This window comes from Equus caballus, chromosome 5, assembly GCF_041296265.1.
Source record: "Equus caballus isolate H_3958 breed thoroughbred chromosome 5, TB-T2T, whole genome shotgun sequence".
Classification (NCBI taxonomy): Eukaryota; Metazoa; Chordata; class Mammalia; order Perissodactyla; family Equidae; genus Equus; species Equus caballus.
The window spans coordinates 64,718,913-64,743,879 of NC_091688.1; the positions used below are offsets into that span (position 1 = coordinate 64,718,913).

General features: G+C 39.4%; 1 protein-coding gene across 1 annotated transcript in view; it reads right to left on the reverse strand.

The window, feature by feature from the left end:
• Positions 1-24,967, reverse strand: part of EEIG2 (EEIG family member 2) — a 75,106-nt gene that overhangs the window by 23,642 nt on the left and 26,497 nt on the right. The window contains exons 2-4 of the mRNA XM_023641519.2: positions 12,794-12,914; positions 7,947-7,976; positions 2,966-3,082 (exon numbers count right to left, since the gene is read on the reverse strand). Coding sequence (XP_023497287.1) covers positions 2,966-3,082; positions 7,947-7,976; positions 12,794-12,914 — 268 coding nt within the window. The remainder of the gene's footprint in view (positions 1-2,965; positions 3,083-7,946; positions 7,977-12,793; positions 12,915-24,967) is intronic.

Sequence of the window (24,967 nt, forward strand, 5' to 3'; positions counted from 1 at the left end):
TGCTACGCGGGATACTACCTCAGCATGGCCTGACAAGCGGTGCCACGTCCATGCCCATGATCCAAACCAGCGAAACCCTGGGCTGCAGTAGTGGAGTGCGTGAACTTAACCACTCGGCCACAGTCCCGGCCCCCAAGTATTCTTACATAACCTCATTTCCTTATCTCTTCAGCCCAGTGCCTCCACTACTATTCTTTTTCTCTTTAAATGTTAAACTTATCAAAAGCACGACCTACACCTGCTATGCTGGTTTCCTCATCACCTCTTCTTTCAAAGAGCTCTACAACCTGGTTTCCAATTCCATTCAAACAGCACTCTTGAATATCCCGAATGTCTCAAGAAGGAGATGGAGATGGCACCTACAGCCTTTAAGAAATTGTGTAGGGAAGTAGAATAGAGAAGTGGGACAGTGGTTGAAGGGGATGAGAAGTTGTTTTTTTTTTTTTTAGGAAGATTAGCCCTGAGCTAACATCTGCTGCCAATCCTCCTCTTTTTGCTGAGGAAGACTGGCCCTGAGCTAACATCTGTGCCCATCTTCCTCTACTTTATATGTGGGATGCCTGCCACAGCATGGCTTGACAAGCAGTGCATAGGTCAACACCCAGGATCCAAACCAGTGAACCCTGGGCCTCTGAAGCAGTGTGTGCGAACTCAACTGCTGTGCTACCAGGCAGCCCCAATAAGTTGGTTTTTGTTTTTTGTTAAATATAGGAGATACAGAGCTGTTTCTTTATATGTTAATGAGGATGGTTCCTTGGAAGGAGAGACGATTAATAGAAGGGATAATCTATTGGCCAAAGCTCTTGCTTAGGCAAGCTTTGGATTCTAGAACCTAAGAGGAAGGACTGACTTCTAACAGGAAGAGGGACACTTCCTTCATTGTAACAGGAGACAAAAAGAGTAATAGGGCTGGAGAGACAGGAAGAACTGTAAATTCTGTGATGGGAAGATGAGGGAATTTGAGTTTAAAGCTTCTATTTTCTCAATAAAGGATAAAGCAAGACCATTAGCTGAGAGCAAGAGCAGTGTATGGACATATAAGGAGAGGAAAAGTATGAAACAGAATATCTGGGAAACTGGGAAAGGAAGCTCACAAAGGAAGGAGAGCACAATTACTTGATGGTGGTGAGCATGACTTCAGCAATGTCAGCTCTGCTGACTGTGGGATCTTTCTAGCAATGTTGGGCAGCTAGGATGCAGACCCAGAGAGGAGAGTTGAGTTTGATTAGGGTTGGGGATTACTCAGGCGAGAGGAATGGAGGGAGATGGGGGCAAAGGAGCAAGGAGTATTCTTAAGGGTATAATAATCATGGGCCATGGAATCCAAGCTGGATAAAGAGGGAAGTGAAAGGAAGTGGAGGCTAACAGAGAGTGAGAAGCAGTAAGGTTAAGGATAGCTAAGTGAGTAGCAGACCAAGAGGACTGGAACCATAAGCGTTAGTGGTAGGAGAGAGGAAAACTTTAAATTGAAATTGTGGAGGTGGTGAAGTTTCTTTTTATTTTATTATTGAGGTAACACTAGCTTATAACATTATGTGAATTTCACGTGTACATCATTATACTTCGATTTCTGTGTAGATTACATCATGTTCACCACCCAAAGACTAATTACCGCCATCACCATACACATGTGCCCAGTCACCCTTTTGGCCCTCCTGCCTCTCCCTTCCCCTCTAGTAAGGTGGGGAAATTTCTAGTGGTAAGAAAGTGAAGAGTGTGACCATGGGAGCAGGAATTGAGATGAAGAAAAAGAAAAGGTTGCTGGAAATGAGGAGTTTAAGGACCTGCGAGGCCTTAGGCACATATAAGACTAGCTAGACGGAGAGATTATAGAAAGAAGACAGTCCACAAGGATAGATCACCCTCACAGATGGTGAAGCCACCAAAAAAATGATAATAGAAGGGATGGAGAGAAAAACTGGGAGCTAGGAGCTAAGTCATCACTGAGTAGGAGAGAGAAGGTGAGAGAGAGAGAGAGTTAAGTGGCCGGGAGATGACAGAGATTGGGAGGGGAGAGAGTGAGAGCTGAACAGTGTGATCTATAAAGAGTATGGTTTTTGTAGACAAAGTGGGAGAAATGGTGTGAAAGGACCAATGGGGAGCCAGAAGGACACTACTCCATGAGCTGGCCCTAAGGAATGTGGGGGTCTGAAATTAAAAAGTTATTTCAATTTCCAATGAAAATACTGTAATTCAGAGAGTAATTATCCATTTTCTTACACGAGAGATATGAAGAAACTGAATTTAGCAGCTTGTTCAGGATCAGTCCAAGAATGAATAGTGTAGTCTGCATCTTGAGTCTGGTGCTTAGACAGCATGGTAACATGAAAAGACCATCGACCGGTGGCAGAAGATATGCATTCTGGTCTCAGCTCTGCCACCGACTACTTAACCTTCTGAGTCTCAGCTTCTTCATCTACAAAATGGAGATAATCTATCCCCATCTATCCAACCCTGTCTATCTCACAGAGGTAACTGCAAGTTCTTTGAAAATTTTTTATTTATATAGAGACAACCATAAAACCACAAAATCAGCATAACGTGCAATGAAGTTTATATTATGTTATTTTTCTAACTTCCTCCTTGTCTTCTTTCACCATGTCCTCCCCACCTCAACTATACATTCCTTGTTCTTTACAGCTGCTAAACTTGTGCAAGGAATGAACTGGCTATAATAACCATGTCATACATTTTCACATTTTCAGAGTTGTAGTTGTGTTTATCATTCCCTGAATGTTCACAACAACAGAGAGAAACACCTTAGGATCGCTAAGGTAAACATCTGTTACTTTTCACTGCTTCTGCGATTTGGATAGTTCTTTTCCCTAGGCAGTGAGTACTTCAGGGGTGCGGTCAGTGTATGATGTCAGTGTTGATCTCATCTCGCCCTTGACAGTATATACCTGTGCTTATTTAAAGGCAGAGAACCTCATGTGTTGCCAGGGAAATCCTGAATCGTGCTTACTTTAAGAATGGAGTTATCCTGTCTTGTATTTTTGGTATCATAGCCTTCCAGTAAACAGCGACGCGTGGTATTTCCTGATCCAGCAAACTCTGCCAGGTTTAGATCTGCAAAGCCCAGCTATGAAAAGAAAGAGAATTATATTAATAGAATATCTACTAGGCTTCTATCATATTCTTCTTAAAATAAACATTCAAGCCATGCTCTAGACTAGTTTTCTCAAACTTCAGTCATTCCAATTTTTCCCTTCTTAACAATACCCGTTCTATTATTGGCTTAATATGTGTCTTTAAACTGGCTCATTTTTTGCAAAAACTTATTACCTATTCTACTCTTGTCTTAAACAATAGAATCTTTTATTTTTTTTAAAGATTTCATTTTTCCTTTTTCTCCCCAAAGCCCCCCAGTACATAGTTGTATTATTTTTGGTTGTGGGTGCTTCTAGTTGTGGCATGTGGGATACTGCCTCAGCGTGGACTGATGAGCGGTGTCACGTCCGCGCCCAGGATCAAACCGGAGAAACCCTGGGCCGTCGAAGCGGAGTGTGCGAACTTAACCACTCGGCCATGGGGCCGGCCCCGCTAACAATACAATCTTTGAAATCACAGATTTAATGTGCTAAAAATATATTTTTTTCTGTACACATTAAAATATATAACTCTTGAAGTAAAAATAATGCATATCAAACAACTAAAATCATTGCGAGCAGCAGTGCCACTCACATCACACTATGGGACACACTAGCAGACCAATCACGTGCATTTGGCATACACACAGAAAACTGATCAGACTTTTTTCTCCCTTTTCTGGTTCTGGCTCTATTCCCAGTTAACCACTGGTCACGGCAGATAGTTGCAGGTTATTAAATTCTCATTCTCCACAGAAGAACTAGAATGATTTAGGTGTATGACACACTTTCTTTGGTACAAGCCCCTTCTCCTTCATCTCCCTTGAGCTGAATCTCTATTTATGAACCCTACTTTCTCTCTTCCCCACACCAACCCTCTCTGCTGCTATCCAGGAGTTCAGCTCAAACCTGTTCCTCCCTCTTATTACTACCCAGGTTCGGTCCCCGATTTCTACAGCTACCAGAGATTGCCCGACAGTCTTTCCTCTGATGTTGCTCAACCCTACTTCTTGTTTCCAAGTGGTACAACAAATCAACCCCATTATATCATTATTTATTTATTTATTATTTACAAACTAAGTCTGTTCTACATGACTAAGTGTATATAGAGTCTTTTATTAACCAAAAACATATTCTGAGTTTGCAGTTAACTAAGCATATCTCTCTGAATACATAATAAAAAGTATTAACTACTGCAAACACTGCCGTGATTCTAAGTTGCCTGCTTTAAGATTTTAAAACACACACTGGGCACATATGAATGGCATTCAAAGATGAAGATTTTAATTGCAGGCGGAAGCATTTTTTTAGTAGTTTTTAACTGGTACAAAAAGAACGAAGAATAAGAACTTCGAGATCAGTTGAAAGGCCACAAGCCCCAAAAGCAGTAAGTCAGAACACATCAAGCCATAGGGAACATCTACCTAATTTTCACAGTTACTCTGGTCTTATTGACTTTTAGGGGTCTGACAGATCAGCACAAAAGCCTGGATGTGTCCAGGGCAAAGCCACATCCAAATGAGCATGTGAAGACTCACATGCCTATCCGATCACACATCATCCACATGCCCTATTTTGTACATTATCCTTTCTCTTTAAACCTCCAACACTTCCTTTCTATCTGTACTCTGCTGATGCCTTGCTTCCTATTTCATTCAGAGATAAAAGCAATCAAAAGAGCACTTCACTTACCTTCCACAAGCTCTTCTCGCCAGCCACAGCCACTCACCTACCTGCATCTGTGCCTTTGTACTCACCTTCCCACTTACTGTAAGTGAACTGGCTGTGCTCTGATCTGAGGTCAAGTGCCCTCCTCTTGCCTATTCAAGTTCATTGCTTCCGGAATTCCTCCCTCTCTTTTGCATTCTAAAATTTCCCTTCTCTACTGGATCATTTCCATCAGCACAAAATATGCTGTATTTTCTCCCATCTTAAGGAACAAAAGAAAACAAAACCTCACTCCACATGTTTCTCCAGTCTTTTGGACTATTTTTCTGCTCTCCTTTATAGCAAAACTTCTTCAAAGAGTTGTCTGTGTTGACCGCCTCTGATCCTGTGCCCTTGGCCACCTCATCAACTTCATTTCCCCCCTCTCCTCCTTATTTACTCTTCTAGCCACAATGTCCTTTTCCCTGAAAATGCCCAACCACCTTAAGGCCTTTAAGGCTTACTGTTCTTTTGCTTGACACAGTCCCTCTTAGATCTTCTTGTAGCTTTCTTCCTCACTCCATTCAGGCCTATGTTCAAATGCCATCTCTCTAAAGGGGCCTTCCCTGACCATCCTAGAACACGCCCTGCCTCCTCCCTCCCCTCCCCTCCCCTGTAGTTGTTGCCCTCTACCCCTTATCTGCTTCATTTTTCTCCTTAGCAGTTGTCATCACATCATCTACATACACATTTCATATTTATTTTGTGTAGTCTCTGTCCCCCAATCCTCCATTAGAATGTAAGCTCCACAAAGGCAGGGGTTTCAGTCTGTTTTATTCATTGCCATCCTCAGTGCTTAGAACACGGCCAGGAACAGTGCTTTGCACATGGTAGGCAGTTAATACATATTTGAGGAATAAAAAACAGCCCACTGGCTTACCATCCACTGTTGGAATGCTGTATTACAGTGTCACTAAGACTAATGCAAGTTAAAAAACAAAGAAGCTGGTCAGCTCCCATTAAGAAAGTATATTAAAAGCTGGGTATCTCAGTGTGATGTTTACCAATGAAGGCTGTGAGGTTTCGGGCTGAAAGTCCACATTCACTGAGCACCTTTTATATGCCAGGCCCTGTTCTAGACAGTGGAAAGCAGTGATGAACAGGAAAGACAAAGACTGTCTTGAAAGAACTTACATTCTAGTGAGGTACCAGAGAGGCCATATTTCCTTATGATTTTCTCTTTGGCTTCACTGAGATAACTATCTCATTAAAATGGCATATATATGTAAATATTAGCTAGATCTGAGGTAGATACTACTTCATTTGGCAAATAATTTCAAGCATCTACATTCCAGGTAATGTCAGGCATTAGGAATGTAAATCATCCCTATTCTCAAGGAGCTCAAAGTTTAATAAGCGAAGATAGAAAAGAAATTCCTATAAAAAAGTGTAAGTGCTATGATAGAGGAAGGCACGCTTACAAGAAGAGAGGAAAAGAAAATTTCTCCATGGGGAGGGATGACTAAGCTGAGTTTTTAATGATACATGAGTCGACATGACAAGAGGAGGGAGAAGCACACGCATGGCAGGGAAAACATCAAGTTTGAAGGCAGAGAGGCTAAAATAGCATGTACACTCCAGGAGGTTTATGACGGCAGTGTGTCTGAAGCCTAAGGATGAGTGAGAATGTGTGTGAGTGCATGCACGTGTGCAGAGAGATGATTTGCAAACCATGATGGGTCTACTATGCTGGGTTAAAGACTTTTCCTTTCATTTTCCCTTACAGGCCATAGACAGCTGCTGAAGGACTAAAAGTCGGGGAAAGATACAATCATGTTTGAACCTTAGAACAATCACTCTGGTGATATAGAGGATGGACTGAAGGGAGACAACAGAGGCAGAGAACAAAGGAAAGGAGCCCAAGGCAGGTTTTAAATAAGAACTAATGAAGGCATAACCTAAGGCTGTAGCTTGGGAATGGGGAGAAGGGATGGTTTCAAAAGCTTTTTAGAAGGGAGAAATCAAGAAGATTTGTCAATCACAGCAGATCCTGTTGTTTGCCTGCCCACCATTCAATGCCCTAATATTCTTTGCTAGCAGAGCCCTGATTTTACTCAAGCATCCACTCTTAGTCATCCACGTGCACAAGAAAAGTAACCCAACCTCTAGCTCATTGTTAAATTGTGATTAGTCTAAGCTAACCATGGCAATCATTCTAATTGTCTGTGACGGATTTAGGAGTAAGCATATGATCCAGTTGTGGCCAATGAAAGGTATGCGGAAGTCCTCTGAGGGCCAAACTAGGCAAAGTTTTCTCACTCAAAAAAAGTCATACATGGAGAAACAGCTGGATTTTGTCATATGTGAATGGGTTAACTAAAACTTGAGCAGCCAGCCACCTGGTGACCATGAGGGGAGCTAGCCAAGGACAAAGTCATCATATAGAGAATGAAACAGTGGAAAGAGAAAAGTAATAGTGGTTCTTGATGATGTTCTTCAGCCAGTGGATTAACCAATCCTGGAGCAGCTCTATCTCACGTCTACTTGTTTTGTGAGACTAGAAAAAATCTCTAGGTGAGGAGGGTTTTCTGTTACTTGTAGCAAAGAGCATCCTAACAGATGTTGCAGTTAACTAGTTTTAGGGAGTTAGGTAGATCTGATGGTTGAAACTAGCGCCCTGGTCCTTGGCTCAGATGAGTGAACGGATGGAGATACCATCACAGAAACTGGAAATAAAAGAGGAGTATGTGGGCTTCTGGCAGTATTACTAATTACTAATTCCTCCCATTCAGCAAAAGGGTGAGCACGTTCATTCATAATTCCATATTGCTAAAAAACATAAAGGACAGTATGATCACGTACATACAGCGTGCTAAGAGAGCACAGAGGAGGGATCCTATTTCACTGGGGGGAGGTGGGACTGGGAATCCTTCCCAGAGGAGATTGAATTAACAGATGCTATGGCTTAATGCAAACCAGAGATCATCTTCTAGTAGGGAAGCTGAAATTTAATAGCATCCCATAATCAGCATATAGAAAGAAAAGGCCTGTAATTTATCGCTGGATCCAACTGTTCAATCTCCAACTTGCTTTGTTTAAAAACAGCCAACTTGAACAGCAATTAAAAGAGCAAACCATTTAATTTTTAAGCTTATAAACAGCAATGAGTGATATTACAAATTTCAAAAAAGTTAAAAAACATGTACCTACCTTTGCATAAGCTTTTCCACCTTTTAATTCCTGTCAAAGACAGAAAACATGATAAGATTAGCATACAATTAAAGATTTAAAATTAAATATATGTCAAATAATTCTGAAGTACACATTTACATGCTGGCAAATACAGACAGTAAAATTCTGAAGATCTGAAATCCAACTATTTGGATGCCCACCCCTCCACCTGAATGACCAGAATTTTTATTCAGAATTTAACTTAAATCTGAAAGGGACAAATGGTGAGAAGACAAGCTAATATTTTATCTATTTGCTGAATAAGAAATTGCCAATAAGTGTTCTAGACACATTGCAAGAACCTGAATCACCAAAGAAAGGTTAAATTACTTAGCTAAGCATATTAACACATTGCAGAAAGATTTTAACAATAGTTGAAACCCCACAGAGACAACCACTGTGATCAATTTTTAGGAATTGTTCAAAGGATGCTCTATGCATTTACATATACATGTGTGTATATACATACATACACACACACACACTATATATATATATATGTGCCCTGGACTCCAGTTTCTGTCCCTTTAGTCTTATAAAATTGCTGGAATCTCAGCTCAGCTTCTTAGCCTTAGTCATTGTTTTCAGCTCAGCTTCTTAAATTACTGCTTGCAAATTAGCACCTGCTTTGAGGGTAAAAGCAATGCTAAATGTCAGGCTGATCTCTTTACACTTCCCTTGTCTATAATTCTATGCCTCTCAAGTCCTTACTAACTTGGCAGCCTGTGATGCCTTCAAACATCTATTTTTCTTTTTTGAGGAAGATTAGCCCTGAGCTAACATCTGACATCAATCCTCCTCTTTTTGCTGAGGAAGACTGGCCCTGAGCTAACATCCATGCCCATCTTCCTCTACTTTATATGTGGGATGCCTACCACAGCATGGCTTGATAAGTGGTGCCATGTCCGCACCCAGGATCTGAACTAGTGAACACCAAGCTGCCGAAGCAGAGCGTGCAAATTTACCTGTTACGCCACTAGGCCAGCCCCTCAAACAGCTATTTTTAATATTTTCTAGCTTTTCTGGTTATTCTCAGATGGAGGGGTAGCCTGTAACAAGCTAGTCCCTTAATTTCAGAAGCATAAGTCCCCAGGTTTATTATAATCTTAGGGCCTGTTATGGATTGAATTGTTTCCTCCCTCCAAAAAAGATATGTTGAAATCCTAACCCTCGGTACCTCAAAATGTGATCCTGTTTGGAAATAGAGTCTTTACATATGTAATCTAGTTAGAATGAGGTCCTAATCCCATATGATCGGTGTTCTTATAAAAAAGGGGAAATTTGAACACAGACACAGATATAGAGGGAAAGTGACGTGAAGACACAAATGGAGAAGAGTCGTGTAACTGGAGCGGTGCGTGTACAAGCCAAGGAACGCTTGAGGCATGCAACAGCTTCTTCCCTAGTGCCTTCAGAAGAAGCACGGGCTGTGTGCGACACCTTGGTTTTGACTTCTGGTCTTCAGAACTGGAAGACAATAAATTCCTGTTGTTTTAAGCCACACAGTTTGTTACAGTAGCTAGGAAACTAACACAAGGCCTTTTTACTTTCAGGTCTGTGATGGCTGATTTTATGTGTCCACTTGACTAGGTCATGGGGTGCCCAGATGTCAGGTTAAACATTATTTCTGGGTGTGTCTGTGAGGGTCTTTCTGGATGAGATTAACATTTTAACCTGCTGACTGAGTAAAGCAGACTGCCCTCCCCAGTGTGAGTGGGCATCATCCAGTTTGTTGAGGGCGTGGACAGAAGAAACAGATTGAATTCTCTCTCTCTGGCTGGCTGAGCTGGGACATCGGTCTTCTCCTGTCCTCGGACTAGGATTTACACCATCAGCACTCCTGGTTCTCAGGCCTCAGGACTCGGATGTACACCACTGCCTCTCCAGTTCTCAGGCCTCTGGACTCAGGCTGGAACTACACCACCAGCTTTCCAGGGTCTCCAGCTTGCAGACGGCAGGTTGTGGGACTTCTCAGCCTCCATAATTGTGTAAGTCAATTCCTTATAATAAATCTCTTTTGTATCTATAGCTATCGCTATAGCTATAGCTATCTCCACTTTATTGGTTCTATTTCTCTGGGGAACCCTGACTAAGACAAGGTCCCACTCCTTCAGAATGGTCTTTCTCTGCATCTTTATATGGGTGCCTCTTCTTCAAATGTTACCCTTCAGAGAAGTCTCCACTGACCCCTCCCCAATTTTCTAAAATGATCTCCTCTCCCTAAGTTGTTCTCTATTACCTCATTGTATTTTATACATAACACTTATCATATCTAAAATAATCTTATTTGGTTACCTGCTTACTGTCTGTCTTTCCTACCACCCTTCCCCCACTCCAACCAGAGGGTCGAGTCCTTGAGGACAGGAATTCATTCCAGTTCATCACTGTCCTTTCAGTGTCTACAATAGTATCCAGCACATTGTAGGAACTCACATATTTGTTGACTGATGATTGACTGCTTCCCTGCATCCTACGCAACAGAGTACATTATCAAACTTTTTGATCTTCATCAAATTTACAGGTAAAAAATGATATCTTACTTGTAGTTTTAATGCATGTGAATGAGACTGAGTAACTTCTTGCATGTTTAAAAGCTATTTATATTCTCCTCTTTGTGAAATGTATATTCTGTCCCTTGCCTATTTTTCTAAGGGGTTGTTGATCTTTCTCTACTGATTTATTTGAAGATGCTCTTTCCATACTAAGGAAATTAGTCCTTTGACATGATTTGCAGATATTTTCCCCTAATTTATGACTTTGCTTAAGGTATTTTTCTGCAATGCAGAAAATGTTCATAAAGTTGAGTTTACTCATTTTCCTTTAGGGGTTCTTACTTTTATTCTCATGAGGTTTTTTATCCTTTCTCACTGGTTGAGAGAGAAGAAGACTGGAGTGCTCCCCTGGATCTAAAGATGGCCCCACATGGGGAAGATGGCAGAGCTGCACTACCAGCCCTGGATTCCTTGGCTCTTAACCAAGAGGGACATAAACCTCTATCTTGTTTAAGTCATTGTGTATTTGGGTATTTGCTTCAGAAGGTTATCATACATACCCTAACTAATATATCAAACCATCATAATCTGAGGAACTGGTTTATTTCAGATGAACAAGTCCTATCTTAGCAAAAAAAATATTACTTCTTTTAAAAATAGACTCTGAGTTTCTTTAATTAGCAGTTATGCTTTACTCTAAACTGGTTATATGTTTTCTTTTTCTTAAAATTCAAAAACTGAATGATCGTCTCTCAATAATCATGATTAGAACTCCATTTAGAAAAGTTTTAATGAAAGAACAGCAGCAGCAATTAAGTGAGAAAGGGAAAAAACGTAGGATGTTTTACTTAGATCTCAGTTAATCTTTACAATTTCATGAGGAAGCAATTATTATACCCTTATTTGGATGAGGAAACCGATTTTTAAAAAGTCAGGAGAAGGGGCTGGCCCTGTGGCCAAGCAGTTAAGTTTGTGCGGTCTACTTTGGTTGCCCGGGGTTTCACTGGTTCAGATCCTGAGTGCGGACATGGCACCGCTCATCAAGCCATGCTGAAGTGGAGTCCCACACAGCACAACCAGAAGGACCTACAACTAGAATATACAACCACGTACTGGGGGACTTGGGGGAGAAGAAGAAGAAGGGGAAAAAAAAAAAAACGGAGAATTGCCTAAGGTCTTACAGTTAGTAAATGGCGTATCTGGGATTCAAACCCAGGTCAGAATGATGCCATATGCACTTGCACTGCACTATGCGTCCTTTAGGAAAGCCTCAACTCAGTTACTGCTGCTCCAAACACGACAATTTTACAAGTCTATTTTCATTAAAGTCTTAAAACCTATAAAATGTATACCTGTAGTTATGCTACATTTTAACTAAGTAGATTGAGCAATATAAAAGAATTTAAAATATATCCCACACATCATAGTGCTATCAGCTTACTCAAAAAGCAGAATCAAAAAGAGAGCTAAAAACACAACTTTTTATCTAATACAGAAGGATGTTAAGGCTGGACTGGAAAAGAACAAGGCAAGGGACTCCTACTTTTCATTTTAAGTCCATCTCTATTTAATTTTTGAACATGTATACGTATTTGGTAATTTAAAAAAATGCACATAAAATGCAAAACAAAGTTTACATTTTAAAGCCAGTAGTTTAATTCACTAGTAGTGGTGATTAATGGAATCCTCTTTTTCACCCAAAAAAGGTAGGATCACATATTTCTATGCGTATTAAGTTGAACCACCTGAGATGGCCATTTTTGTAGATTGGTAATATGCCTCAACCTAACACGTGGAAAGGAAATATATGAAAAAGAAAACATGGACTTGGAATTAGAAAGATTTGTGTTTGAGTCCCTACTTTGCCATTTATTAGCTATATGAATTTGGGCAAGTAGCAAGCTCTCTGAGCCTTGGTTTTCCCGAAAATGGAAAAAATACACTATTTTCAGGGTCGTTATTAGACATAATTTATGTGAAATCCCTAAAACAACGCCTAACAAAGAAGAATTTAAGGAATGGCAGGATATAGACATATACAGCCCCTCAAATAATGCAAATAAGGTTAATACTTATATTAAGTTAATACTGATATGCATATACTTATATGTATGTATAATGATAGTGAGATAAGGTTCTTGAGTAATATTTGAATTTATAACTTCAGATTCTTCATCACATGTGTCTCATAGTAATTTAAATTATTGCTGTAAGTGTGAAGCAAAATTACATACACCAGTTCTAATGATAAAGGAGAGCTAAATAAAGTGAGTCAGTGACTATGGAAATTAATTATGGTCTCTGAAAGGGGAGAGTAATAGGCTATTTTTATACCTTCCTCACAGATACTCTGTAGATGCAAGGATCGAGGATGCCCGTGGTGGCACTGGCACTCATTTTGCACATAAACGAGAACTTCTTCCTCCAGTGAACACAGTTTGCTTGCACCACCTCCCTGAAGGAAAAAAAAAAAGAACCAGTTAATTAACTATTATTGATGGCATGTTAAAAAAGCACACACACCCTTTCACTCAAGTCTATAATGCAAAAGTGATACATTAAAAGCCAGGATTTGGAAACAGTGAAACACCAAGAAGAAGAAAACAAATTCCTGACAAGGTGATCTGAAAATCTTTCGAAAGTTTTAATTATCCCCAGAAACCGAAAAAAAAGTGAATTTACTTATCAGTTTAATCAATATAAATTGAAGGTTCACTATTTATTCATTCAACACACAATACATGTTTATTTTAGGTGTGCTGCGTATATGTTAAGTGTTTAAAATATAGAGATGAGAATGACAGTGTTCCTGACCTTGTAGGGCTCGTAGTTAGTATAAGAGACAGAAATATAAACACTTATTCTAAAATGAACTGCTGTCACAGATTTACTCCTATTCCAGTCATAACAACAACAGCAGCTACCATTTATTGACAGCTTAGGACAGACTATTTAATCTCACAACAACCCTAGGAGGTAGCTGGCATCTACTTTATAGCCAAGGAAAATGAAGCACAAGGAGAAAAGTTAACTCAAGGTTATTTAGATAGAAAGCAGCAGCACTAACATTCAAATCAGGCCCATTTAACTCAAAAGCCTACTTGTCCACAAAGGAAAATTTATATTTTCCCAACAATTCTGCTCTTTCAAGTTTCCAGTCCTTTGACCATGCTGTTCCCTCTACTGTTATGTCTAAGGATAGGGAGTTTAGCCTTAGAAAGGAAGGATAATTATTCCTCTAACACAGGAATTAAAGAAAGACAATGGGTGAAAATAAAGAGACACTTGGAGAGAGCAAAAGGGAAAGGCAAGAGAGCCCACGTTCAACAGTTTTCGATTTTCTGAGGAAAGGAATTGGTGAGGTTACTTCTACAGAATGACAGGGGCTGAGGGGTGAGTTGGAAATTTCAATAAAGGCTGAGGACAGTTAGCAATAACCAACATGGTGAATGTGGTAGGGAGTCAACTTGCAGCTGCTTTAGTGAATAAATGAATCTGTACTGGGACCAATCAGTTTGGTTTTATGGATTTCTCCATCAATACACAGAAATCCAAGAACAGGAATTGTAAAGCAAATATAATTTAAAAAACAAGTATGTGTTTGTGTGTGGTAAGTACATGGATGTTTACTTACATATAAACAGATACACAAATGGGAGAGAAGCACATATATTTCATTTTTTTCATTAGGAACCTTTAGGTGATTTAATGAATGATGAAGTGAAAAAAATGACTATGTGTTCTTAGGGGAGTTTCCCTTGAAATCCAGCAGGGGTGCAATTTATACGGTCACAACACAGGCAGAATGAGATTTATTTGGCAAAGGATGGATCTGAGGTACTGATCAGGCAACATGAGGTATCCCCAGTAAGATTACCATTAGTTAACCTGTAAACTCAAAAATAAATGAATTTTTTCAAAGAAAATCAGTGAATAATGAAAATAACAAAGAGGAGAAAAATAAAACCAGAATTTATTGTTGCTTCCCTCAACATCTCGTGGTCTCAAGACTTGATGGAGGCATTAGCCATGCCCTCCAGAGCTCCCAAAAGAGGTATGCAGGTATACTGATGTGCTGGACCCTTCAGGAGTAAGCTGGTCTTCAGGGTACTGGGTTGTTCCTGTCACTGAGACCACTGATGTATGATCAGGAATCAGAGACAACATTAAAAAAATTACATAAAAACTCCTAGTTAGAGATGGCAGGTTGAAAGCATGTATTAGCCTCTGCTCCTTCCCCAAAACCTTCTATTTAATTTTTAAGGCATCACCTCACAAGGACAAAGAGAACCAGAGAGAACACAAAAATAAGTGGCCAGGGAGCAACAAGTGGTAACTGATGTAGCAAATCAAAGAAAGCTGAACTGTAAGCTGGTAATGGTAAAAGCTAGGAGCGGGAATCTTAAATTGGTGTTGAAGCAGCATGAAGGAAGGACAAAAGGCAGAAGGACTGATTGAAAACTGTTTTAGAAACAGACTCTCAACAGATTCTCTCCCTGATTCCTGCAGAAGACTGAGATTTATTCTCATGACAAGGTAAAATAGAGGGATCTCTGCACTACCTGACTTGAGGGCAGGCATCGGAAACGGCACGATAGCGTGGCTACATGGGGTCGGGGAGGGGGATGAAAGATGACTTACTGAATGCTCAGAATTGCAACCTTCTTCCCCTAACCTGTCCCTTAAATGCTAGAGCCAGGCATATACTCTTCCAGAAGATGTGGGAGGAAAATTCTCTGGGGAATCCAGTCAGCCTCAAAGAAAAGATCTAATGAGATGGATGTGAAGGTTCCCAACAAAATGGCTCAGCCAGCTCAATCCACAGTAAAAACCTGAGTGAATGAACACTTTCCACATGCACAAAGCTTCTAAGGAACCTTTAGAGCCTCACAGTTACATATGAGCAGAAACTTGAGGAAAGTCTCTTAATATGAAAGACAGAGACCAAAACAAACAGCAAAAGGCAACTTGAACAAAACAGAGTCTATGCTGGAAGAAGAAAAAAGCTTCTCAGAGAGACAGAAATTGCATCTACCCCATAGGAATGGGATGCTATAAAAAAAGAACATACAGGAAACTAAAACGTACTCATAAATATCAAAATTACTGGGCTTAATTGTCTATTTGTTATTCCTGATCCACTCTACCCTTCTCTGTGGCCCCACAGGCTGGCCTTTATGGACTATATCAACCAGGCTCCCTTGCCTCTGCCTCTGAATGTGCTAAAGGGACAAACACCAGAAGGATGGAGGGCAGGAGGGGAGGGAAGTCAGTGTATTTATTCTCCTGGATCCTTTCCTGTCAGGCCATGTGGGAAACAGGTGGGTGGCTGGGGACTGCAGGTTTTCACAATACGCCTTGTAGAACTTAGACTCTAAACTGTGTGCATTTATGACTTTGTTAAAATAAAAACCAAATTAACAAATTCAAAACACTGTCAAATACTGAAGAATCCGAAAATGGGAACAAAAGTATATAACGTTGCAAGCCATTCTTTTCTAATTGCTGTAAAAAAATCTAAGAAATTTCTTTACTGGCAAATATATGAAAATTGAATGGTATCTTAAAATGTTATCCAGTCAATTATTCTAGGAATTAGGTCATAAGTACAAAAAATCTATTAATATTCATTGCAAAACCCTAAAACCTTGCTTTATGTTTTGTTACTTTACATTTGTTTGTGAAATAACAACAACTCCTCAGTAATACTAATTACGGAAACACATTTTTAGATTTTCACCTAGTCTAAAATGTTCTTACAATGTAGCAGGCTTTATATACCAAATAGTATATGCTACCATTTGCATAAATGGAGGGCAGCTTTGGCCTGAGTAACAAAAATAAGAGAAATCAAGTGAACTCTGTATATGAGTGCTTCTCTTAAAAAACAAGCAAGCAGGAACAGAGTATTTACAGAAATATTAATCTAGTTTGGCTAGAGAGTGGAGGAAGGCAACATTAAGTCACGTGGGCTTGGGAAGAAATAAGAGATTAAAAAACTTCAGCATAGCATCATAAATGTGGGCAGATAACTGAAATTATAAATGTAGAACAGAGATGAAGAATAGGTTTTCATAAAAGACATGACACTAAGTCTTAAGGGAAAAAAAATACACCTCCATAACCCCAGGTTCCCATCTACTTACTACCTCTCTCTTTCTCTTCAGAGCCAAACTCCTTGAAGATGATGATACTAATGTTCACGATGGTTAGAGTGTCAAGAGCCATCTTGGACCACAAGGCTACCTTGAGGAAAAGCTATGTGATGGTGAAGCACAGAGACAGAAGGAAGATGGGTCCCAACAACCATGTAGCCCTGGAATAGACGTCTCCTCCCAGACTTCTTCTCCTTTTTTTTTTTTATTGAGTTATTGATAGGTTACAATCTTGTGAAATTTCAGTTGTACATTAACGTTTGTCAGTCATGTTGTAGGTGCACCACTTCACCCTTTGTGCCCACCCCCCACCCCACCTTTCCCCTGGTATCCACTAAACTGTTCTTAGTCCATAATTTTAAATTCCTCATATGAGTGGAGTCATACACAGATTATCTTTCTCTTGCTGGCTTATTTCACTTAACATAATTCTCTCAAGGTCCATCCATGTTATTGCAAATGGAATGATTTTGTTCTGTTTTGCAGCTGAGTAGTATTCCATTGTATATATGTACCACATCTTCTTTATCCATTCGTCTGTTGCTGGGCACTTAGGTTGCTTCCACGTCTTGGCTATTGTGAACAGTCCTGCAATAAACATTGGGGTGCACAGGACTTTTGGGATTGCTGACTTCAAGCTCTTTGGATAAATACCCAGTAGTGGGATGGCTGGATCGTATGGTAGTTCTATTTTTAGTTTTTTGAGGAATCTCCATACTGTTTTCCATAGTGGCTGCACCAGTTTGCATTCCCACCAGCAGTGTATGAGGGTTCCTTTTTCTCCGCAACCTCTCCAACATTTGTTGCTATTAGTTTTAGATATTTTTGTCATTCTAACGGGTGTAAGGTGATATCTTAGTGTAGTTGTGATTTGCATTTCCCTGATGATCAGCGATGATGAGCATCTTATCATGTGTCTATTGGCCATCAGTATATCTTCTTTGGAGAAATGTCTGTTCATGTCTCCAGCCCATTTTTTGATTGGGTTGTTTGATGTTTTGTGGTTGAGTTGCGAGAGTTCTTTATATATTATGGATATTAAGCCTTTGTCAGATATATGACTTACAAATATTTTTTCCCAGTTAGTGGGCTGTTTTTTTGTTTCAATCCTGTTTTCATTTGCCTTGAAGAAGCTCTTTAATCTGATGAAGTCCCATTTGTTTATTCTTTCTATTGTTTCCCTTCTCTGAGAAGGCATGGTGTCCGAAAAGATCCTTTTAATACTGATGTCAAAGAGTGTACTGCCTACGTTTTCTTCCAGAAGCCTTATGGTTTCAGGTCTCACCTTTAGGTCTTTAATCCATTTTGAGTTTATTTTGGTGAATGGTGAAAAAGAATGGTCAATTTTCATTCTTTTACATGTGGCTTTCCAGTTTTGCCAGCACCATTTGTTGAAAAGACTTTCTTTTCTCCATTGTATGCCCTCAGCTCCTTTGTCAAAGATAAGCTGTCCATAGATGTGTGGTTTTATTTCTGGGCTTTCAATTCTGTTCCATTGATCTGTGCACCTGTTTTTGTACCAGTACCATGCTGTTTTGATTACTGTAGCTTTGTAGTATGTTTTGAAGTCAGGGATTGTGATGTCTCCCGTTTGGTTCTTTTTTCTCAGGATTGCTTTAGAAATTCGGGGTCTTTTGTTGCCCCATATGAATTTTAGGATTCTTTGTTCTAATTCTGTAAAGAATGTCATTGGGATTCTGATTGGGATGGCGTTGAATCTGTAGATTGCTTTAGGTAGCATGGACATTTTAACTATGTTTATTCTTCCAATCCATGTACATGGAATGTCTTTCCATCTCCTTATGTCGTCATCCAATTCTCTCAGAAAGGCCTTGTAGTTTTCATTATATAGGTCCTTCACTTCCTTAGTTAAATTTACCCCAAGGTATTTTATTCTTTTTGTTGCGATTGTGAATGGTATTGTATTCTTGAGTTCTTTTTCTGTTGGTTCATTACTGGAGTATAGAAATGCTACTGATTTATGCAAATTGATTTTATACCCCGCAACTTTGCTGTAGTTGTTGATTACTTCTAACAGTTTTCCAATGGATTCTTTGGGGTTTTCTATATATAAGATCATGTTGTCTGCAAACAGTGAGAGTTTCACTTCTTCCCTCCCTATTTGGATTCCTTTTATTCCTTTTTCTTGCCTGATTGCTCCTCCCAGACTTCTTAAACCTTATTATTTAAAATGCTTATTTTGGGTTTTGCAGCTGAACTAAATCTTAACTGATAAAGCCTATGGCCAAACACTCCCAAATAAAGGAATCTGCAGAGTTCAGATATTACTCACATTGTGGTAGGTACTCTAGGAATCCTAGGGTCCTGTTCCCCTCATTTAAATTATTCTATGGAGCAAGATGGTGGAATAAGAGATCCTCAGCCTTCGTTCTCCCACAGTAACAACATTTGACAGACATCCATGGACAAAACTGGCTTTGTGGGAGCTTTGGGTTCTAGGTAGGAGGTTGTGACACCCCAGTGGAGCCCATGACTGACAAGTGCTGCTTTAAGAAGGTAGGCCCGTACCTCAGTTGGTACTGGAGGTTTATTAGTTTCTGTTGGTCATATCATGTTTACCTGGTTCTTCATGATCCTTGCATGGTATCTGTGCATTTGAAAGGGCAGACACCCCTTCCAGTCTTTACAGTCTGGTTTTGGCAGGTAAAGACCTTCTCTTGCCAGGTCCCCGAACTGATGGGACTGCCTCCGGGATTATGGTCAAGTGGGGCTGGAGCTGGACCACATGGCTGCTACCAGGTCCACAGCCAAGGCCAACTGTGGTCCTGTCTGTTGACCTGGAAGCAGCCTGACCCCTGTAGTCTCAGCTCTAGCACCATCAACCAGGGGATGGCAGTCCTGCCACCAGCCCCATCCACCAAAGGATCTGGGAGGAGCCACGTCCATCTGTGCCCTAGTAAAAGGGCCAGTGACCACAGACCCAGAATAGCCTCATGATCTGACTCCAGACCCATGTAACTGTGGTCCTGGAGGTGTCCTGTCTGCCCAGGGACCCAAGAGGAGCCACACCCCTGGTAGCAGGGGCACTGACCACAGAACCTGACTGCATACCCTGAAGCAGCCCCATGCACCTGCTCCAGCCCCACTCCACCATGGTCTAGTGGCAGTCCTGCCTGCCCAGGGACCCAGCAGGAACCATGTCTGTCTGTGCCCTGGATAATAGGCTCGCTGACCTTGAACCAGACTGTGGAATCTGAAGAAGCCCTGTGACTCAGCTCCAGCTCTTCTCTACTGTGGTTCTAGAGGTAGTCATGCCCACCTATGGATCCACCCAGGGACCTAGCAGGAGCTACATCTGTCCATGAGTCTGGTAACAGGTCTGTCAAATGTGGACGTGACTGCAGCCACATGACCTGTTTCTAGCCCAACTTGACCATGGTTTCAGAGGCAGTCCTGTCTGCCTGGGTACCCCATGGGAACCATACCTGCCATGCTCCTGGTAAAAGGCCAGCCAAACAGACCTGACTGCAGACCCAGCAGCAACTATATGATCTGGCTCCAGCCCAGCTTGAGCACTATCCCAGAGGCAGTCCCATCAGTCTGAGGACCCAGAAGGACAAGGTCTTTACCAGCTGAAACTAGTCTGTAAAGGCCAGAAGAAGTGTCTACTTCTTCAAACATACAGACACCAACACAAGGGTACACAGATCATGAAGAATAAGGTAAACATGACACCATCATGAGAAACCAGTAACCAACTCTAAAGAAATTGAAACCCACAAACTGCTTGACAAAAAATTCAAAATAATCATCTTAAAGAAACTCAATGAACTGCAAGAGAACACTGACAGACAACAAAATAAAATCAAGACAACAACACATGAACAAAATTAGAGGTTCAACGAAGAGAAACCATAAAAAAGAACCAAACAGAAATTCTAGAGTTGAAGAACACAATATCTGAACTGAAACATTCAATAGAGAGTTTCAACAAGAGATTCAATCAAGCAAAGAAAGAATCAGCGAGCTTGAAGACAGATCATTTGAAATTACCCAGTTGCAGGAACAAAAGAAAAAAGAATGAAAAACAGTGAAGAAAGCCCATGAACTTATGGGAAAGCATCAAAAGAACCAACATAGCATTATGGGAGTTCCAGAAAAAGAACAGAAAGAGAAAGGGGCAGAAAACTTATTTAAATAAATAATGGCTGAAAACTTCTCAAATATGGGGAAATAAACATTCAGATTCATGAAGCCCAAAAGACCCCAAATAGGTTGAACTTAAAGAGTTCTATAGTAAGCTGCATTATAATTAAATTGTCAAAAGTTAAAGACAAAGAGGGAATTTTAAAGGCAGCAAGAGAAAAGCAACTCATCACATACAAGGGAATCCTCGTAAGACTATCAACAGATTTCTCAGTAGAAACTTTGCAGTCCAGGAAAGAGTGGGATGATACATTCAAAGTGCTGAAAGAAAAAAACTGCCAACCAAGGATACCCACAAAAATCATCCTTTGGAAATGAAGGAGAGATAAAGGCTTTCTTAGACAAATAAAAACTGAGGGAGTTTTCACCACTAGACCTGTCTTACAAAAGGTGCTAAAGGGAGTGCTTCAAGTTGAAACGAAAGAATGCTAAACAGCAACATGAAAGCACTTGAAAGTATAAATCTCACTGGTAAAGGGAAATATACAGACAAATACAGAATAAGGTAGTACTGTAACAGTGGTGCATAAATCACTTTTAATACCAGTACAAAATTTAAAAGGCAAAAGTATTAAGACTAATTATAACCAGAAAAATTTGTTAATGGATACAAAATATAAAAAGAAGTAAGTTCTCACATAAACAACAAAGTGTGTTGGGGAGAGTAAAAGAGTTTTTATAAACAATTGAAGTTACCTGCTTAAAATAGACTCTTACAAGAAGTTTTATGCAAGCCTCATGGTAACCACAAATAAAAAACCTACAGAAGATACAAAAAAGAAAAGGTAAAAGAATCAAAGTACATTATTACAAAAAATCAGCAAATCATAAAGGAAGACAGTAAGATAGGAAGAGAGGAAAAGAATCATAAAAACAGACAGAAAACAATTAACAGCAATGGCATTAAATGGCAGCAATGGCAATTAAAACAATGGCAACAGCAAGTCTTTACCTATTAACAAATACTTTAAATGTTAGTGGACTAAACTCCCCAACGAAAGTCAGAGAATGGATGAATGGGTAAAAAACACCAAGACCTAAGTATATGCTGTATATAAGAGACTCACTTTAGATTTAAGGAAAGGGAAGGGGTGGAGAAAGACACTCTATGCAAATGGTAACCAAGAGTGCAGCAGTGGCTATAGTTACATCAGACAAAACAGACTTTAAATCAAAAAGAATGACAAGGTCATTATTTAATGATAAAAGGGTCAATTCAACAGGAAGATATAACAATTATAAATACATATGTATCCAACATCAAAGCATCTAAATATATAAAGTAAATATTGACAGACCTGAAGGAAGAACTAGACAACAATATAATAACAGTAGGAGACTTCAATATCCTACTGATTACAATGGATGGATCATCCAGACAAAAAAATCAGTAAGAAAACAGCAGCACTGAACAACATTAGAACCAAATGGACCTAACAGACATATACAGAACTTTCTACCCATCAGCAAAATACTCTTTTTTTCTCAAGTGCACATGGAACATTCTCCAGGATAGATCACGTTAGGTCATAAAACAAGTCAATAAATTTAAGATCTAAATCATTCCAAGTATCTTTCCCAATCGCAACGAAATAATACTAAAAATCAATAAGACGAGAAAATTCACAAATATGTGGAAACTAAAAAACATACTCTTGAATAATCATTGAGTAAAAAAGGAAATCAAAAGAGAATTTTAAAAGTACGTCAAGACAAATGAAAACAAAAACACAACATACCAAAACTCACGGACAGTAGCAAAAGCAGTACTAAGAGGGATGTTTATAGCACTAAACGCCTCCATTACAAAAGAAAGATTTCAAATAAACAACCTACCTTTATACTTCAAAACTAGAAAAATAACAAACTAAGCTCAAAGTTAGCAGAAGGGAGGAAAGAATAAAGATTAGAATGGACATAAATCAGAGATTAGAAAAAATTAACAGAAATAAGAGTTGGCTATTTGAAAAAATAAAACAAAAAAACTCTTAGCTAGACTAAGAAAAAAGAGAGAAGACATATAAAATCAGAAACAAAAGAGGAGATATTACAAAAGATGCTTCAGAAACAAAAAGAATCATAAGGCACTATTATGAACAGTTATACACCAACAAACTGGATAACCCAGAATAAATCAATAAATTCACAGAAACATACAACTTATCAAAACTGGATCATGAAGGAGAAAACTGGAACAGACCAATAACAAATAAGGAGATTGAATCACTAATCAAAAACCTCCCAACAAAATAAAGCCTAGGACCAAATAGCTTCATGGGAGAACTCTACCAAACATTCAAAGAAGAATTCACACCAATCATTCCTAAATTTCCAAGAGGTAGAAGAAGAGGGAACAATTTGAAACTCATTTTATGAGGCCAGCATCACTCTGATATAAAAGCCAAAGATACCACAAGAAAAGAAAACCATAGGCCAATATCTCTGATGAACACAGATGCAAATATCCTCAGTAAAATACTAGCAAGTCAAATTCAACAACACATTAAAAGGATTAACATATGCGAATCAACCAATGTGATACACCACGGTAACATAATGAAAGATAAACCCACATGATGATCTGAAGAGATGTAGAAAAAGGATTTGACAAAATTCAATATTCATGATAAAGACTTTCAATAAAATTGGTATTGCAGGAACTTAGCTTAGCACAATAAATAAATTTCACATATGAAAAGCCCACAGCTAACATCATAATCAATGGGGGAAAAACTGAAAGCTCCTCCTCTAAGATCTAGTACAATATGAGGATGCCCACTCTCAACACTTCTATTCAACATAGTACCAGAAGTCCTAGCCAGAGCAGTTAGTCAAGAAAAAGAAACAGAAGGCATCCAAATCAGAAAGGAAGAAGTAAGATTATCTCTATTTGCAGATGACATGATCATGTATAGAGAAAACTCTAAAGACTCAACAAAAGACAGAACTAATAAATGAATACAGTAAAGTTGCAGGATACAAAATCAACGTAAGAAAAAAATCAGTGGTGTCTCTATGGAAAACAGTATGGAGATTCCTCAAAAAACTAAAAACAGAACTACCATACGACCCAGCTATCCCACTACTGGGTACCTACCCAAACAATTTGAAATCAACAATCCAAAGTAACATATGCACCCTTATGTTCGTTGCAGCACTGTTCACAATAGCCAAGACATAGAAGCAACCCAAGTGCCCATCGACTGATGATTGCATAAAGAAGATGTTGTATATACATACAACAGAATACTACTCAGCCAGAAAAAAAGACAAATTCATCCCATTTGCAATAACATGGAAGGACCTAGAGGGAATTCTGCTAAGCAAAATAAGCCAGTCTGAGAAAGACAAACACCAGATGATTTCACTCATATGTAGAATATAAACAAACACATGGACAAAGAAAACAGTTCAGTGGTTACCAGGGAAAGGAGGGTGAGGGGAGCACAGGGGGTGAAGGGGAGCACTTATGTGGTGACAGTCAAGAAATAATGTACAAACTGAAATCTCACATTGATGTAAACAATTATGGACTCAATGAAAAAAAAAAAGCTCCCCTTCCCCCCATAAAAAGCAGTGGCGTTTCTATACACAAATAATGAACTATCTACAAAGGAAAGTAAGTAAATAATCCCATTCACAATAGCAACAAAAGGAATAAAATACCCAGGAATAAACTTAATGAAAGAAGTAAAAGACTTGTACACTGCAAATTATAAAACACTGACAAAGAAAGTTAATGAAGTTACAAATAAATGGGAAGACACCCCATGTTCATAGATTGGAAGAATTAATATTGTTAAAATGTCCATACTATCTAAAGTGATCTACAGATTCAATGCGAGCCCTATCAAAATTCCAATGGCATGCTTTACAAAAATAGAAAAAACAACCCTAAAATTCACATGGAACCACAGAAGACCCTGATCAGTCAAAGTACTCTTGAGGAAAAAGAACAAAGCTGGAGGCATCACACTTCCTGATTTCAAAATGTATTACAAAGCCACAGAAATCAAAACAGTATGGTATTGGCATAAAGACAGAAATACAGAACAATGGAACAGAATAGAGAGCCCAGAAACAAATCCACCTGTTTATGCGCAGTTGATCTTTGACAAGGGTGCCAACAACACACAATGGAGAAAGGACAGCGGTGCTGGGAAAACTGGTTGTCCACACGTAGAAG